The sequence below is a fragment of the Nicotiana tabacum genome, chromosome 11 (genome assembly GCF_000715075.1).
Source record: "Nicotiana tabacum cultivar K326 chromosome 11, ASM71507v2, whole genome shotgun sequence".
Lineage (NCBI taxonomy): Eukaryota > Viridiplantae > Streptophyta > Magnoliopsida > Solanales > Solanaceae > Nicotiana > Nicotiana tabacum.
The window spans coordinates 136,339,798-136,355,485 of record NC_134090.1 but is presented as its reverse complement, the minus strand read 5'-3'; the positions used below and the strand labels follow the sequence as shown (position 1 = coordinate 136,355,485).

The 15,688-nt window shown below is 37.4% G+C and overlaps 1 protein-coding gene across 1 annotated transcript; it reads left to right on the top strand.

The window, feature by feature from the left end:
* Positions 1 to 8,319: 8,319 nt before the first annotated feature.
* Positions 8,320 to 11,336, top strand: LOC107793335 (uncharacterized). Its single transcript, XM_016615658.2, has 3 exons — positions 8,320 to 8,685; positions 9,247 to 9,499; positions 10,592 to 11,336. The coding sequence occupies exons 1-3, from the start codon at positions 8,578 to 8,580 to the stop codon at positions 10,954 to 10,956; spliced, it is 726 nt and encodes a 241-aa protein (XP_016471144.1). The 5' UTR covers positions 8,320 to 8,577; the 3' UTR covers positions 10,957 to 11,336.
* The last annotated feature ends 4,352 nt before the right edge of the window (positions 11,337 to 15,688 follow it).

Sequence of the window (15,688 nt, the reverse complement as noted above, 5' to 3'; positions counted from 1 at the left end):
TGAGATCGAAGAGTTTTCCTTCTGTTCGTGTTTAGTGGAGAGGTCAGCCTCCTAAGGCATTGACCTAGGAGTTCGAGCCCGATATGCGGAGCCGTTATCCATATCTTTTCCCCGACTCAGGTACTTCCTTCTTCTATCCATTCGAGGATGAACGGTTGTTTTAAAGGTGGAGAATATGATGACCTAAAAAGGTCATCACTTGTTCCAAAATGAAATTATACATTTCGAGGCCTTAAAAACCTCTTTTAGCATCACTTCAATTTGCGTGCGCAATCCGAGCATGTAGCCGGAAAGCCTATATGTGAAAATATGTGAAAAATGATAAATTTTGACTATAAAATGAATTAATTTGACTTCGGTCAACTTTTTGGGTAAACGGAACCAGACCTGTAAATGGACGGTCCCGGAGGGTCCGTTGGAAAATATGGGACTTGGGCGTATGCCCGAAATCGAATTCCGAGGTCCCAAGCCCGAGAAATGAGTTTTTGAAGAAAATTATTTTCTGAAATTGTTTAAAGGATTTGGAAATGAATTTTGATTATAACATGTTGGTATCCGGCCCGTATTTTGGTTCCGGTGCCCGGTACAGGCCTTATATGTGATTTAAGATAATTCTGTGAAGTTTGGTAAGAAACGGAATCCGTTTGACGTGATTCGGACCTTAAATACAAAATTTGATGTTTAAAGAAGTTTTGAGAAATTTTATTGACCTTGAGGTTTAATTCGATGTTCATGATATTATTTTGGTGATTTTATTACACGAATTAGTCCGTAGGATATTTTTAAGGTTGTGTGTATATTTGGGTTGGAGCCCCGAGGGCTCGAGTGAGTTTTGGATAGGTTACGGGATGCACTTTGAACTTAGAAAAATTGCAGGTTTTTTAGCTGTACATAGCAGGTCTGCAGGCTTCGCATTTGTGAATCCTGGCTCGCAAATGCGAGCGGCTTGTCACAATTACGAAAGAAGCCCAGGCCAGATCCCTCTCACAAATGCGAGGTTATCCTCGCAAATACGAAGTTTCCCATTTGGCCAGTGATCGCAAATGCTATGCGGTAGTCGCAATTCCCAAGTTGCAAATGCGACATTATTTTTGCAAATGCGAAAGCCCAGCATTTATGAAGGGTTCGCAAATGTGAGCCCTGTCTCTCATTTCCCATACCTGCGACCTGCAACTTTATACTTAGACGATTTTAAACCCATTTTTCATATCCTCTCAAAACATAAACACCCTAGGACAATTTTTCAAAGACTTCTTCTTCTCCAAATCAATTGTAAGTCGTTTTTAACTAGTTTTCTTCAATCATTAACATCTTTTAACATGATTTCAACTTAAAATCAATGATTTTCATAGGGGAAATTGGGTGTTTTGGGTAGAACCTAGGTTTTTCAAAATTGGGGATTTGGACCTTGATTTAAGGTCCGATTTCAAAACAAGTTTTATATTTGGGTTCGTGGGGGAATGGGTAATCAGGTTTTCGTTAGAACCTCGGGTTTTGACCATGTGGGCCCGGAGTGATTTTTGAGTTTTTGGGTAAAACTTTAGAAAACTCATTTTCATGCATTGGGGTTGATTCATTTAGCGTTTATTGATGTAATTAAGTAACTTGTGACTAGATACGAGCGAATTGGTGGTGGAATCAAGGGATAAAGCTATAGTTGAATCGTGAATTGTGTTCCTGGCATCGAGGTAAGTGTTTGGTCTAACCTTAGCTTGAGGGATTAGGAGTTGTGTCTTATTTGTTACATGTTAATTGTGGAGTACGACGTATAGGCATGGTGACGAGTATTTATGCGTTGGTGTCAAGCATGCTCGTGAGTCTTGTATTATAATTGTTATGACTCTGTTGTGGTTTATTGTGCTTCATATTTTATTATCACCATTGTTCCCTTGCCGGGATGTTTGTTTGATATTAATGATCCCTTGTCGAGATGTTTGTTTCGATAGTATTGTTCCCTTGCCAGGATGTTTGTTTGATATTATTGTTCCCTTTCCAGGATGTTGTTGAAATATCATTGTTCCCTTGCCGGGAAGTTGTTATATTGCTCTTGTTCCCTTGTCGGGATTCCTTGTGATTATTGTTGTCTTGTAAATGGGAGCGGGTAGTACGCCTACCATAAGATATAATGAAATGGGAGCGGGTGGTACGCCTACGACAAGATATAATGAAATGAGAGCGGGTGGTACGCCTACCACAAGATATAATGAAATGGGAGCGGGTGGTACGCCTATCACAAGATATAATAAAATGGGAGCGGGTGGTACACCTACCACACGATAAATGAAAATGGAGCGGGTGGTACGCCTACCACAAGATAAATGAAACGGGAGCGGGTGGTACGCCTACCACGAGATAAGTGATGAGCGGGTGGCACGCCTGCCACGAGATACATGAAATGGGAGCGGGTGGCACGCCTGCCACGAGATATGAGAAATAGGATCGGGTTGTACGCCTACAACAAGATGTGAAATGAAAGTGAAATCTGCATTTGTTTTCCTTATCCTTGTTAGTAGTTGGACTTTGGTTCCCTATAATTCTTTTGACATTCTGTTTTTACCTGTTATTCCCCAAAACATGTTTTCCCCTCCCATCTTTAATTGGTTATTCTACTTTACTTTTCGCTGTATATTATATATAACTGTACAGGTTTATTTGGTAGTCTGGTCCTAGCCTCGTCACTACTTCGGCGAGGTTAGGCTAGACACTTACCAGCGCATGGGGTTGGTTGTGCTGATACTACATTATACATTATGTGCAGATCCCGGAGCAGCTCTTGGACCGTAGTTGGAGGCTACCTTCAGTCCACGCGGAGATCCAAGGTAGACATACAGGCGTCCGCAGGCCTTGACGTCTCCTCTATCTTTTATTTTATGTTTCATCTTTTTCGCTTCTGGAACAGTGTATTGATCTTTTCTTCAGACTTTGTATGTAGTAAATCGACTGTCTGTGACACTGTGACACCAGGTTTTGGGTGATTAAGGCTTGAGTAATTGTATTAGACATAGATTTCAGATATTTTATTAATGTATTCCGCTTTAATTTAAAGTTCCGCTGTTTATACGTTATCGTCTTATATTTGTTAAAAAGAAAAAAATTGGACAATGAAGTAAGTAGTTAAAGGATTGGCTTGCCTAGATCACGTTAGTAGGTGCTATCATGACTCCCGAGGGTGGAAAATCCGAGTCGTGACATGACCTCTCCCTCCTAAACCCACATGCCCTCTAATCTGCGAGTGATCTCCACCACCTACTGGAATGTAACACCCGTCTCCAACTCCCGGGCTATGCTGAATCGGATATCATGAATGAGTCCCTCAATGAACCTACAGACTCGCTCTCTAACTATAGAAACCAAAGTAGGTACATGTCTGGACAAATCACTGAATCTAACGGCATATTCTGACACCAACATAGTGCCCCTAGCGCAACTGTTTAAACTTCGCGCGCATGCATCCCGAAGAGTCTGGGGAACAAACTCTCTCAAAAACATGTCTGAGAATTGTGTCCATGAAAGTGAAGATGCATTGGCCGCGCTACCCAACTCGTACACTCGCCACCACTGATATGCCGCTCCGTTAAGCTGGAACGTAGTAAAAGCAACCCCACTCATCTTCGCAATACCCATAGTGCGGAGAATGCGGTGGCACTTCATTAGAAAACCATGTGCATCCTCTAAAGCCAAACCACTGAAGGTAGGAGGGTAATACTTCTTGAACCTCACAAGTCTAAGTTGTTCCTCCTCAGATGTTGCTGCCATAACCACGAGCTAAACTGGAACAACAGGCTGTGTTGGCATGACAGCTGGAACCTGACCAACATGGACACGCTGCTCAGAAGTACGGGCATCGGGAGTTTGAGCTCCTCCTCCGGTTTGTGAAGTGGCTGGTGAAACCGGAATTAACCCCGCCTGAGCTAATATACCAAACATACTCAGGAACTGTGCTAAGTACTAACATCTCCTGAAGTCCGGAGGTAACAACATGCGCCTCTGGTGCCTGTCCTCAAATCGAAACTACTAGAAGCTCATCAACTGTTGCTCTGACAAGTGCTCCAGATGTGGCGCGTTCCCCTCCTTGACCTCTACCTCGGCCCTGGCCTCTTGCGACTCTAGTAGGGGGCATGGGTGTCTACCCAGCTAACCCGATAGCGCGTGTCCTCACTATCTGTGAAAGAATAGAGATACAAAGGCTCAAACTTCGAAATCAAAAAATTCGCACGATGGGAATGAAAGAAGTGGAATTTTCTTAATAGTTCCGTAGCCTCTCGAAGATAAGTACAAACGTCTCTGTATTGATATGCAAGACTCTACTAAACTTGCTCGTGACTAGTAAAACCTATAAACCTAGAGCTTTGATACCAACTTATCATGATGCAAAAAACCATTACAGGCGTCGTGATGGCACCTAGTCTCTAAGACTAGGTAAACCGGTTACTAATAACGATTAGGAAAATTTTTAACAATGATAATTTTAAACAGAGTCTAATATGAATACTGAAACAAAAGCGTAACAAGCCTATGCAGCAATAGCTATAACAACCTCCCATAATTTGGTAATACATAGTCACGAACTCTAGCTAAGTACATGAAAAGATCTCAAAGATCGAGATACAATACAGTTCAAATAACAAGCTGACAATACAATGAAAGGAAAGAATTCCAAAGGACTACGACGACCAAGCATCTCTACCTTAAATCCTCGCGACCAATATATTGACTCTGCCCGAGTCCGATATCTCCATTACCTGGCTCTGCGTTCCAAATGACACAACGGAGCTATACTAACTCCCAGAATTGAAATACGAACCCGATATCAATAAAGTCAACTCCCGGTCAAACTTCTCAACCTTCCAAACCTTTAACTTTTCAATTTTCGCCAAAATGCGTCAAATTAGCGTGCGGACCTCCAAAACTAATTTCAGACACACACCTAAGTCTAAAATCACCATACGAAGCTATTAGGATCGTCAAAATACCATTCCGGAGTCGTCTACAAAAAAGACAAACTCCGATCAACTCTTACCGCTTAAGCTTCTAAAGCAAGAATCCTTCTTCCAAATCAATCCCGAATCATCCAAAATCCAAATTCGACCAGACATACAAGCCATAATACACAATACGGGAGCTGCTCGAGACCTTAAGCTATCGAACGGGATGTAAATTCTCAAAAGGACCGGTCGAATCCTTACAGCACAATAGTCATTTACCATAAACAAAAAACAGAAAGGCTTATAAGCCAACATATTCCTTACCTGACCCAAAAATAAATAATGTACTCATGGAAGGTCACTCGACACCATTTCCTGGGTGCACAATACCTTTGGGCCTGAGAAATGCATCTAGCCCAGATTTGCACAAATAACCTGTAGGCGACTATCAAAATCCTGTTAGCATAATTGGCTTTTCGCAATTAGAATTTTTTATGCAACTAATTTTAAAGAAAAAATTAGTCCACTAGACTAACTGCGAAAAAATATAAAGAGTAGCCTAAAAAATAGTCATATGGTGCATATATGATCTGAGTAAAGAGAGTGAGATAGAAACATGGGCCTCCGACTAGTCAATGGTTACAAAGGAGGGGGCATTTGTATCTATACCCGCTTTTTGTGTCACGTTTTAACTTGTGTCCGCTTTGCAAAAAAATTTGCAAACGGACCCGCTTTTTCGTATAACTTCAGCATACGGGGCTGAAGTAGCAAAGACAATCACGCAAAACTTCAGCATTTTAGTAGCCGGGCCTGAAGTTCAGCTCTAGAGCTGAAGTTTTTGTTTTGTAACTGTCGAACTTTAGCTCTAGAGCTGAAGTTTTTGTTTGTAACTGGCGAACTTCAGCTCTAGAGCTGAAGTTTTTGTTTGTAAGCTTCAGCTCTAGAGCTGAAGTTTTTGTTTTGTAACTGTCAAACTTCAGCTCTAGAGCTGGAGTTTTTGTTTGTACTAATATTTTACTTGGCTAATAATGCAGACAAAGCGTCCCAGACACCATCATTTACTATTACAAGTATTCTTCCAACTGATGATAACTGTTTGAACAAAAAAAATATTAAAAGAAAGCTTGTGTAGCATTAAAACATTAAAAGATTCAGACACATTTAGAGGCTTTCATTCAAAGAAAAGAATTTCTTCACAGTATTAGGAGATTTCAGAGACTCTGGGAAGCAAGAAAGTGAATTGTTTCAATTAAAATAACTTTCTGTTTACAAATATTACCTAAAAATTTACTTTGATTCGGCAATCATGTACTATATGAACAATTCCAGCTCCCTCTTCTCTCACTATGAGTAATTGAAAATGAAAAGTATGACTAGACTATCATAATTTGCGATTACTTTTTCAATATAGAGGTTCAACAAGATATTAGGTCATTCTGGGATGCTTTGTAATAGCAAACAGTTAAATATTTTTGCATTATTAGGTCAGTTGAAAAAATATTAATTGAGACAAAACGAAGAAGAAATAATCTGCACCAACAGCAGCAAAAGAAAGAAGAAGGAAACGAAGGAGGAGAAGAAAGAGGAGAAAGGGGACTGAAGTTATTTAAAAAGTGGGTACAAGTTAAAAGTTTTAAAAAAAATAAGTATAGGTTAAATGGGAGCGACCAAATAGGGCGCCCCGTGCAATTTTTACCAAAGGAGTGGCTCTTAGATTAATTTCTTTTCCGACGTTTTTACATTAATCAAGTTAATATTTATCAATATCCTCCTTGGAGAAATTTTGTTACCAACTAAGTTGGACCTAAAAAGATGAAAAAACATGTATACTTAGAAGTAGAGCTGTCAATACGGGCAAACCTGGCATAGCTCAGCCACGCGGGCTTGGGAATTTGACAAGCTGGACTGGGCCAGCCCACTATTTCAATGGACCTTAAAATGGTCGGTCCAACCCAACCCAACGTGTGTCACGGGCCCTACATTTTGAGTTTTTGATGTATGCATTGGATTCAACTAACAGGAAAATGTGTTAGACAAGTTCATTTAGAGTCTATTTGGAAAGCCACCCTCTAATTGGAATTGGTGTAATTACTAGGGTAGTAATTACACAGCCTAGTAATTACATAACGTAATTACGACGACCTGTTTGTTTGTTATAGTGTAATTACAGTGTAATTACATGTTTACTGTTTGGTTGCACAAGTGTAATTACATAGTTAAATTAAATTTTAAATTAAGTAATTATCAAAACTTAAAAGTTAATATAATAAATATATGCCTATAAATTTTTATAAGTATAAATGATATTATATTTGGTATTTAAGATGTATATTTTTTCGTGAATATACATTAATTTAGTAATCATATATTTATAACTAATATTGTAAAAATAATTTATTTATATTTTTTAATTTAATAATATTTAGTTTAGATTCCTACAAAAATTAAAAATATACTTTTATAAGAACAGCATGGAATTCATGTTTGATAAAATAAATTAATTTATAAATATAATGTCATAACATTAATCAAATATTTTACAAAACTAATCTATTAATTCTAACTAAAAAATGAACAACATGCAATGTGAGCCAATACTACTAAAACAAGTAAATTAGAACCATGAATATAACACAATTTTAAAATTTTTAAAAATAATAATTTAACATATGTCAAATTCCGACATAATATAGTAAGTTCCACTGCAACTTAAGATTAGGAAACATGATAAGTTTATAACCACATTCAACAATGAAATTCCACTTAATTGCATCACTCATTATGTACCAAGTTTATTAATGACTCATTAATATTTTTAATATTAGGAGGTGAGTTTCAAAACATAAAAAATAAAATATAAGCAATTACATGGAATCACAAGAAGTAAAGATAGAGAAATAAAAGATAAATAATGTACAAAGAAAAATATATTTTAAAATTTCAAAAGAAATTAAAAAGTAAAAATAAAATAAAAAATTTTAAAAATAGAAATAAAAATTTATAAAGAAAATAAATTAAAATAAAATAAAAAGGAAAGAAACTAAAAAACAACCTTGTAATTGCACAGTGTAATTACCACCAATTCTCACCTTCCCTTGGGAATTGGAGAGTATAATTACACCCCTCCAATTACACCCAATTTCATACTGACCAAGTAATTATTTGGCCAAATAAATATGCAAAACTGTGTAATTACACCAAAATCTATTTTCAAGGTGACTTTCCAACCATGCTCTTAAAAAAATGAAATCGGGCATAAACAAATTGAAAAAGCTATGCTTAAGAAGATATTTCGAAAGTAATGCATAATTTGAAGGATTATCTCAGTTCTGCTCTGGGACCCAGACCCGAATAAAGTCAGGCCCCACATTTCTTTTTCTCTCTTTTTCCGCTTGTACACCAAAGTTCTGGAGAAATCTAGAGAAAATAACCACAAGCTTCCATCACTTTCCCTATAATTGAATTCCCCACATTCACACTTCCTTCACTTCAATTCGTATAATATACATACCAAGCTCTCCAATTCTCTACTCCGAGTGAAGCATAGCATTCTCGCTGGCGCTTTGATCGATTGAGAGGGAACACAAATTTATAGAAATTGATTTTGGAGATTTTAGGGTTTGTTTTTGGACGCTGTTGTTTAAAGAGAAACATGGATACGTATTACACATTGAAGATGAAGAGGAAGGATTTGGATGACGTCTATGACGAATTCTCCGATTTCTCCCTTTCCTCTCCCGCTAGAAAAATTCGTCGACTGGTAAACCTCTACGACTTGGATACTCTTTTATTTGTTTTATTTTCTAAATTTCTCCTGCTTTTTTTATTAAGTATATGAAATTCTGTTGAATTAGTGATCGATATGCTGGTTTTTGTATTACGTTTTGTAATTTTTGTTTTACTAATGCAATGTTCAACTTTGGCTCAGATCATACCCTGTGTATATGTTAAGAAATCCACTAAATATGTACATATATTAAATTCCAAACCTAATCATTAGCACTTGAGGTGTTGTTCTAGTATCCCAAACCCATAAAGTTCAAATCTTTTGGCAGTGTGGGACTGAAGTTAGTTGTTGTTGAAACAATCGTTATTGTTGTTTTTGTTGTTGTTGTACCAGAATGGATACAGATGAATCAAATAGCTGACATCAACTAATTTGGGATTGATGCATAGTCGTGTTGTTTCAACTTTATTTATAGCCCAGTTTGTTGATTGAACTGTGAACAACTCAAAAAATGTACTAAAATTGCTTTCATCACATTCAGTTTGGTTGTGAAGAATTCCTGGTAACAATTTTCGCTATTTACTCTATGTTTAGGACGCAGAATTGCCTCCCATAATAGAAGAGGTTGAAGAACCAGAGATTCCTATAGCTTTTGCGCAAGCAGCTACTGATCCAAGCTTTGGAAATAATGGGGGAAATAGGGGTGTGGTGATTGAAGAACTGCCAAGTGTGCCCGAGAATGAAGAGAGGGCAATTGTTCTTTTCAAGCCCATGAACACACATCTTGTGCATTCCCCTTCTAATTTCTCTGTTAAAGTGGATCTGCAGTTTATTAATGGTTTCAAAAGTAAGTATCCGATCCCTGTTCTCTTAGTTGTTGATTTAGTTCATCCATTAGTTCATCCATGAGGAAATTTGGCAGTTATGTCGAAACATCAAATAAAAATAAAGATGGAAGGTTTAATTAGATTTTGATAATATTGTGTAAATCAGCTTGAGGTCAACAGGATGTAGTATCAAATTGGTGGTGTGAAAGTTTTCTTTATTGTGTTTCTTGTTATGAAAATTTGTTACGTCCCACAGTTCAAAAAGTAGTAGTGAAGCTCTGTCCAAAATTGGAAGAAAGGATATGAGAGAGAAAATTCAGCTTTCGATCTATCAGTCCTGCTGATGGATCAATCTTACTAAGGGTTGTTTGGTATAAATACTCATATGGTTATACATCAATTCAAGATGAGCTGGTTGGAGTTACTGTTAATATTTAAGCCAGCATGGTATGTTCAAGGCAAACTTTAGGCACTTCCTAAATCCAAACATAACTTTTGTCAATGCAAGTGGAGGTGAAGTAGCTCCGTTTCTTCGTATTTGACTAATTTATTGTCAAAAGAAGTTAGGAATCACTATTCTTTTTGTAGCTTGTTTACTTGATAACTAATTGTGGAGCTGAGCTAACAAACATTCAGAATCCTATATTTATCGAATTTTTTTGGAGGAAAGGGTTGACGGTAATGGGCCTGATGAGAAGCACTGATAACACATTTGAAAGAACTAATGGTCTTGGCTTTTATGAGTTCAATTGTTGGTTTCTCATTTTAGTGAAAATGAATGTGATGGCGATATTGCTTGAAGTTAGAATTTGAGTCGGAACGTTTTGAGTAGAAGTCTAATCGGATCCACAGACCGAGCCAGAGACGTTGATTCTCGTTGTCTATTCCTTGGTTTGATTAGGTGTTAGCGTTTTGTACCTATGCATGGAAATATTTTTAAAAAGCCAAATGAGTAGCTTTGCTCTAGTTTGTATTATTCTTATGATCTTCTAAGTTCTTTGTTCTTTCCAAATTAGGGTTAGTTGGCTGAAAATATATATTTTGCTGAGCTCTTTTTTGATTAGGCATTAAAAGTTTCAAAACTAAATAACCTGTTTCTGTATGTTGTGCAGGTCAAGCCTTTTGGGGAAACCAAGCAAATGCATTTAGACCAGCTCACAATGGAGCAACACCAGAGGAGGACCCTGGTTCTACAAAAGAGTGTCTAGCAGTTGTTCCCTGGGTTCCATCTCAGCTTCCTTCTGCACAAGGAGCTCAAGTCCTTGGTCAAGCTGACACTTCAGATATGATGGATGCTGAAGAGATGGAGGGAGTAATGATGGATGTCGAAGATAGCAGTGTAAATGCTGAGCCAAGAACTGTAGTCGAGGCTGGTGCAGTTAGTTTAAATGAAGGTTTGCATCCATGGCAACAACAGCATTGTATGACTACTCAGCTGCCTCAGAATACATCAACACCTATTGTTTGGTACCGGTAATTGATAACAGGATTAGGATGTTGTTGTAATCATGGGATACTCTCAAACACTTCATATATCTCTCCTCTTGCAAGGAGGCATTGGCTAGGTAAAAGAGGGAGAAGTAAAGAGTAGAAAAATGTAGTGGTATGCTGCTTGAATTTTTTGTCAAGGTAGGAAGGCCGAAGGTAGTTGTTCGAAAGTCAGCTTTGATGCCTCAAGCAAAAAGATGCTTATAGTCTAATGTCTCAGCTCAAGATGGAAATGCAAAATCTTCGATTGATTTTGCCTTAGTTGCAATGATGTTGGATTAGTCAGCTTACCTGAGCTTATCGGTCTCTTTCAGTTTCAACACCAACGTCCAAAGAGCAAAATTTCTCAAGTATGAAAATGGATGTGGGTAATAGTCAGATTGTTATGGAACATGTTACATGTCTAACCACAAATGCAGCCTAGCCCAATAATGAAGCAGCTTTTGTAGTTCAAGTGTAGCCGTAGCTATGTGAGGTCTGAATGCTCTGAGCACTTAAAAAACAGCAACTAAATATAAAAGCAAACAAGTAACCATCTTAATTACTTGTTTATCGCATTGAGTAGATTAAAATGATTTAATGAACACTAACTCATCCAGTCATACTAGTGACGAAGTTGTTTGTGAAGTTTGTACGTATGGATTTTCATATAGCAAAGGGAAAAAAGAAGGCCCATTAGGTGTGCATGGTACTCCAATATTTTCAAGGCGGAATATATCTAACAGTCCCTTAAGCTCGCTAGTATATTTTATTGAGCAAAATTCATTTATAGCCGTTCGGGCTAAATTTATAACACCCACTAGCCCGAAGTTACATTATATACTGTGTAGCCAAAAAGTTATTCTAGTGGCTAGCCACCGAACTCACAAGCACCTGATTAGCCGAAGGCAACACTAACAGTTTTTTTTGCACTTTCCCCATTTAGTTTTGCTTGGATTCTTTCTATATATCTTGTGTTTCCCAATCTTGTAGTATTACTTCAGTAATTTTTTCTTCCTCGCATGACCTCTTTTCGGCGAATTTCTAAATATGTTCTTTGTCGGCCAAAACTAATAGCCCAAAGAATTACATTATTTTCCATTTGCAAGAATTTTGGCTTTTATAATACTCCCATCGAAAACATTGGAAGTATGAATTAAGGAGAATTACATCAATCATCAATGTTGCCAGTTGGCCAATTTTGAGAGGGACATACAACTGTTTAAATTATTTTCTTGACAAGCTATAATCTTTTTTGGCTAACATGATATCATCAAATTAGAAAGAAAAGGAAATTTATGAAAAGAAGAATACAATTCTGGTTATAACTTTTTAAATCAGATATGCAATTGGTCATTTGATTTTCCAGTTATGTCTTGGTAAGTGGTAGGGTACAACCATACAAGGGAGAAATGTAGTGGAAGGTACATAGAAAATAGGTTGTCACTATTCGTAAAATATACAAAATAGACTCTTATTGTACAATTTATATACAATAGACTGTCACTATACAAAAAATATACAAAATAAATGTAACTATACAAAATATATACAAAATAGATGTAACTATACAAAAAATATATAAAAAAAGCTGTCACTATACAAAAATACATGATACACTCCAAATACACAGTGTGCACACATTACACATACAAAATTGTATATAATTTATATACACTATGTTTACATATTAGAAAATACACATTATATACAATTTTGATACATTGTTCAGACAGATTATACATTTAATCTGTCTAAATACATTATGGGTACACAAATATATACACTTTAGATACACAAGCACACTCGAGATAGGCTCAATATACACCAAGGATACACTGTCGTACTTAGGATACAATATTTATACATTGCAAAATAAATATATTTATATATTGCGCCAGGCAGGGGTCGAACCCACGACCTTCAGCTTAGGAAACAGGCGCTCTATCCACTAAGCTACAGGTGCTTATGTTGTCATACTCATTCCTTTCGGCTACTATATGCAATACTTTTGGGCCGAAGGGCCATTTTTTGTAAGTAGGACAAAACATGGGCTATTAAAATTTTGAGGGGCTATAGAGGGTAGTTTTCCCTATTTTATTTAGATACTCGAATTAGAGCCTGTTCAAATTGAGCACTTGAACATATGATAATTTTTTTTATTCTGGCTTAAACTTCTGGTGAAGAAATATTTTTATTGGAAAAGGGTATGAGATGCCCCTCTACTATCATCAATAGTTTAAAAAAGCCCCTTGTTATACTGTTAGAGCATTAAAACCCCTGCCGTCTTACTATGAAACACAAATACCTTTATTTTAATAGATGAGCCACGTGGCGAGACCAAACTCATTCGATTATTTTTAATATAGAACTGACCTAAACCCATTACCCGGCCCTAAAATATTAGACCCTTCACCCTTAATTTTATCGACTGTCAAAGGCCTAAATTATTTTTCCCTTTTTCTTTTCACTCTCTCGAAGCTCTAAGGGACCGGCAGTAGTGGTGACTCCAAACTACCGATTTCATATGCTCTTGCTCTAAATGTTAGTCTTTTCTTCATTAAATTGCTTGATTTTTGTGTTTTAATCAATTTCGCTGACGGTTTGTCATATTATTCTTATTTTTGCGGTCTAGGGTTTCGATTTAGACTACATCTAAGCTTTATCCTTCATTTTTATGTATATACTTTATAGTTTGTCTTATTGTAATAGTTGCATGCTTCAGTTTTGAGGTGGTCCCGATTTAAAATTATTTTGTACTAATAAATTCGTATGGAGTATATATCTAGGTGTTCCTTTGTTACTTTAAGATTGTTGTTTATTATTTTAAGGTGGATTTATCGTCTTCTGGTTTAGGATTTTTCTTAGAGGTAGTTTTTTAAGTGGATTATGATTATTTTTTTGGTCCTAATGGGAAAAATGTCTTTGTTTTCTGTGATATTGACTGAGATTCAGTGTTTTTTCTTTATTTATTAGCTAAGGTGGTCCTAAATGTAGGACCCTTGAATGCATGTGCTTCATTTAGTGTTGTAGGACCCTTGAAAAGCGGGTGTGTACCGACCCGACCAGTTGTTTTGCTTTATAGAATCCTGTCCCCTAAATAAGACTCCCCGTACATGCTTTTACTGATTTATGACTTGCGGGAAGGGTTGGTTTGGGATTTGGAAGAGTTCGGTTGAAATCAGAACACTTGGTTCCTTAAGTTGGCTTAAAAGGCTAAGCTTGACTTCGGTCAATATTTTGAGTAAACGACCTCGGAATCGAGATTCGACGGTTCTAATAGGTTCGTATGATGATTTTGGACTTGGACATATGTTCGGATCGGGTTTTGGATGACCCGAGAGCGTTTTGGCGCCTAATAATGAAAGTTGGTTCTTGAAGGTTTTAAAAGTTCATTAAATTTGGTTTGGAAGGGATTTTGGTGATATCGAGGTCCAAACAGAATTTCGAGATTGGGAATAGTTTCGTAATATCATTTAAAATATACACGCAAAATTTGGTGTCATTCCGAGTAATTTAAGCACGTTTCGGCGCATTGGAAGTAAATTGAGGAACTTGAAGTTCATAAGTTTGATTCAATTGGTTTTGGGGTGTGATTCTTAGTTTTAATGTTGTTCCGCGCGTTCCGAGAGTTCGAGCAAGTCCCTTTTATGATTCCAAACTTGTGGGTATGTTCGGGTCGGGCCCCCGAGTGTCGATCAAACGAGGCTCGGACAAAGTTGGGAGTTTGAAGCAACAGCTGAAGCTCCCCAGATCTGTATTAATCGCACCTGCGGTTGCCCAATCGCAAGTGCTGGCTCGCAGGTGCGAGGCACGAGCTGCAGAAGCGAGAAATCAAGGGCAGCCCAGTGTCGCGCCCCCTTCTTCCCCTTCCAGCGGGGAGGAGTCTGGGTTTCGACATTTATGGGGTGTGATGACTCATTTCTTTTTGGGAATTGGGTATTTAAAGAGTCGCCACCTAACAATTTTAAGGTGCATTAGGGCACCTATAAGGTGCAACTACAATTATGTTTGATAACCAGAGATAGGGTAAGGGTTTGAAATTATCCTAAGAAGAATGTGTTAGGCAACCCTCAGGATCCATTAGTGTGGTTCCCGACCAGATAATTTTTGTGAATTTGTGCAATTAGCAAATAAACAAGTAAGGTTCAAGTAATAGGGGATTTAAGTTAAACACACAAGCGTTTGAAAACAATTATTGAAAGATGAAATTTCGAAAAGAGTTATAATCTAAGGCATGCTTATGAATGTAAATGGGGTGTCCTATGTTTATTTGTAATATGGATCATATCAATGCAATACCCGGTATGACACTCCTCAAAAGAGAGGATACATGTTGTCACACCTCCTTTTTACACCCTGAAAAATGAAGTTTCAATTCCTCAAAGCATTCAGCAATTACACAGACAAAATCGACACCGCAACCATGGCAGGAACTCAAACGGACGGGAGCTCGGACCTCGACGGAACCTCGTCGGATATTTTTTTTTAAAAAATAGCCGGATCTGATTTTGTAGAACAAAGTCACTAAAATAACTGAAAAATGAGAGGAAAATAGTGGAGAGAGACAAAAATGCGATTTCGTCGGCGTTAATGGATGTCGCCGGAATTTCTCGAACTAACTGAAGTCCCACGAATTCCTGTTCTTTCTTTTGTTGTGTGTGTGTGTGTATCTGTTTCTAACAGTGAGGACGAAGAAGACGAAATAGTGGTCGTCTGGGGTGGGGTTCATGACCTTGTAT

Bases quoted from the DNA above. Each gene is read 5' to 3' on its own strand.
- LOC107793335 (XM_016615658.2), top strand. From the start codon at position 8,578: ATGGATACGTATTACACATTGAAGATGAAGAGGAAGGATTTGGATGAC. The intron at 8,686-9,246 runs GTAAACCTCTAC...CTCTATGTTTAG, and splicing joins CTAGAAAAATTCGTCGACTG to GACGCAGAATTGCCTCCCAT. The intron at 9,500-10,591 runs GTAAGTATCCGA...TATGTTGTGCAG, and splicing joins GTTTATTAATGGTTTCAAAA to GTCAAGCCTTTTGGGGAAAC.